Genomic DNA, 313 nt, shown 5'->3' on the forward strand with positions numbered 1-313 from the left:
TACAACAAAATAAAATGAGTAGTGACACAGAAGAATATCAAAAATAAAGTACATATAAAAAAATTTAGTCAGCATTATCTAGGCTTTAAATTACACAAGTACATTGCATAGACAGAAAAGACCAGACTTTTATGAAATGCTTTCATACCTTTACATTGGAAGGGTCAAATAATCCTTCAGGAATCTTTAACCGTTCTGCTCCAAAATCACAGTTGTATCCATTAGGGAATTCGTAATGAACGGTGGGCATCTGTGCAGCCACCCTGAAAACATATTAAACACAAGGCAAAAACAATCCTCTTCAAAATTTTAA

The 313-nt window shown here is 32.9% G+C and overlaps 1 protein-coding gene across 1 annotated transcript in view; it reads right to left on the reverse strand.

The window, feature by feature from the left end:
* The window catches only part of ACTL6A (actin like 6A), a 38,366-nt gene that overhangs the window by 2,303 nt on the left and 35,750 nt on the right, over positions 1–313 (reverse strand). Inside the window, exon 7 of the mRNA XM_023526332.1 lies at positions 149–263. Coding sequence (XP_023382100.1) covers positions 149–263 — 115 coding nt within the window. The remainder of the gene's footprint in view (positions 1–148; positions 264–313) is intronic.

The sequence above is a fragment of the Pteropus vampyrus genome, unplaced genomic scaffold (assembly GCF_000151845.1).
Source record: "Pteropus vampyrus isolate Shadow unplaced genomic scaffold, Pvam_2.0 Scaffold14, whole genome shotgun sequence".
Lineage (NCBI taxonomy): Eukaryota > Metazoa > Chordata > Mammalia > Chiroptera > Pteropodidae > Pteropus > Pteropus vampyrus.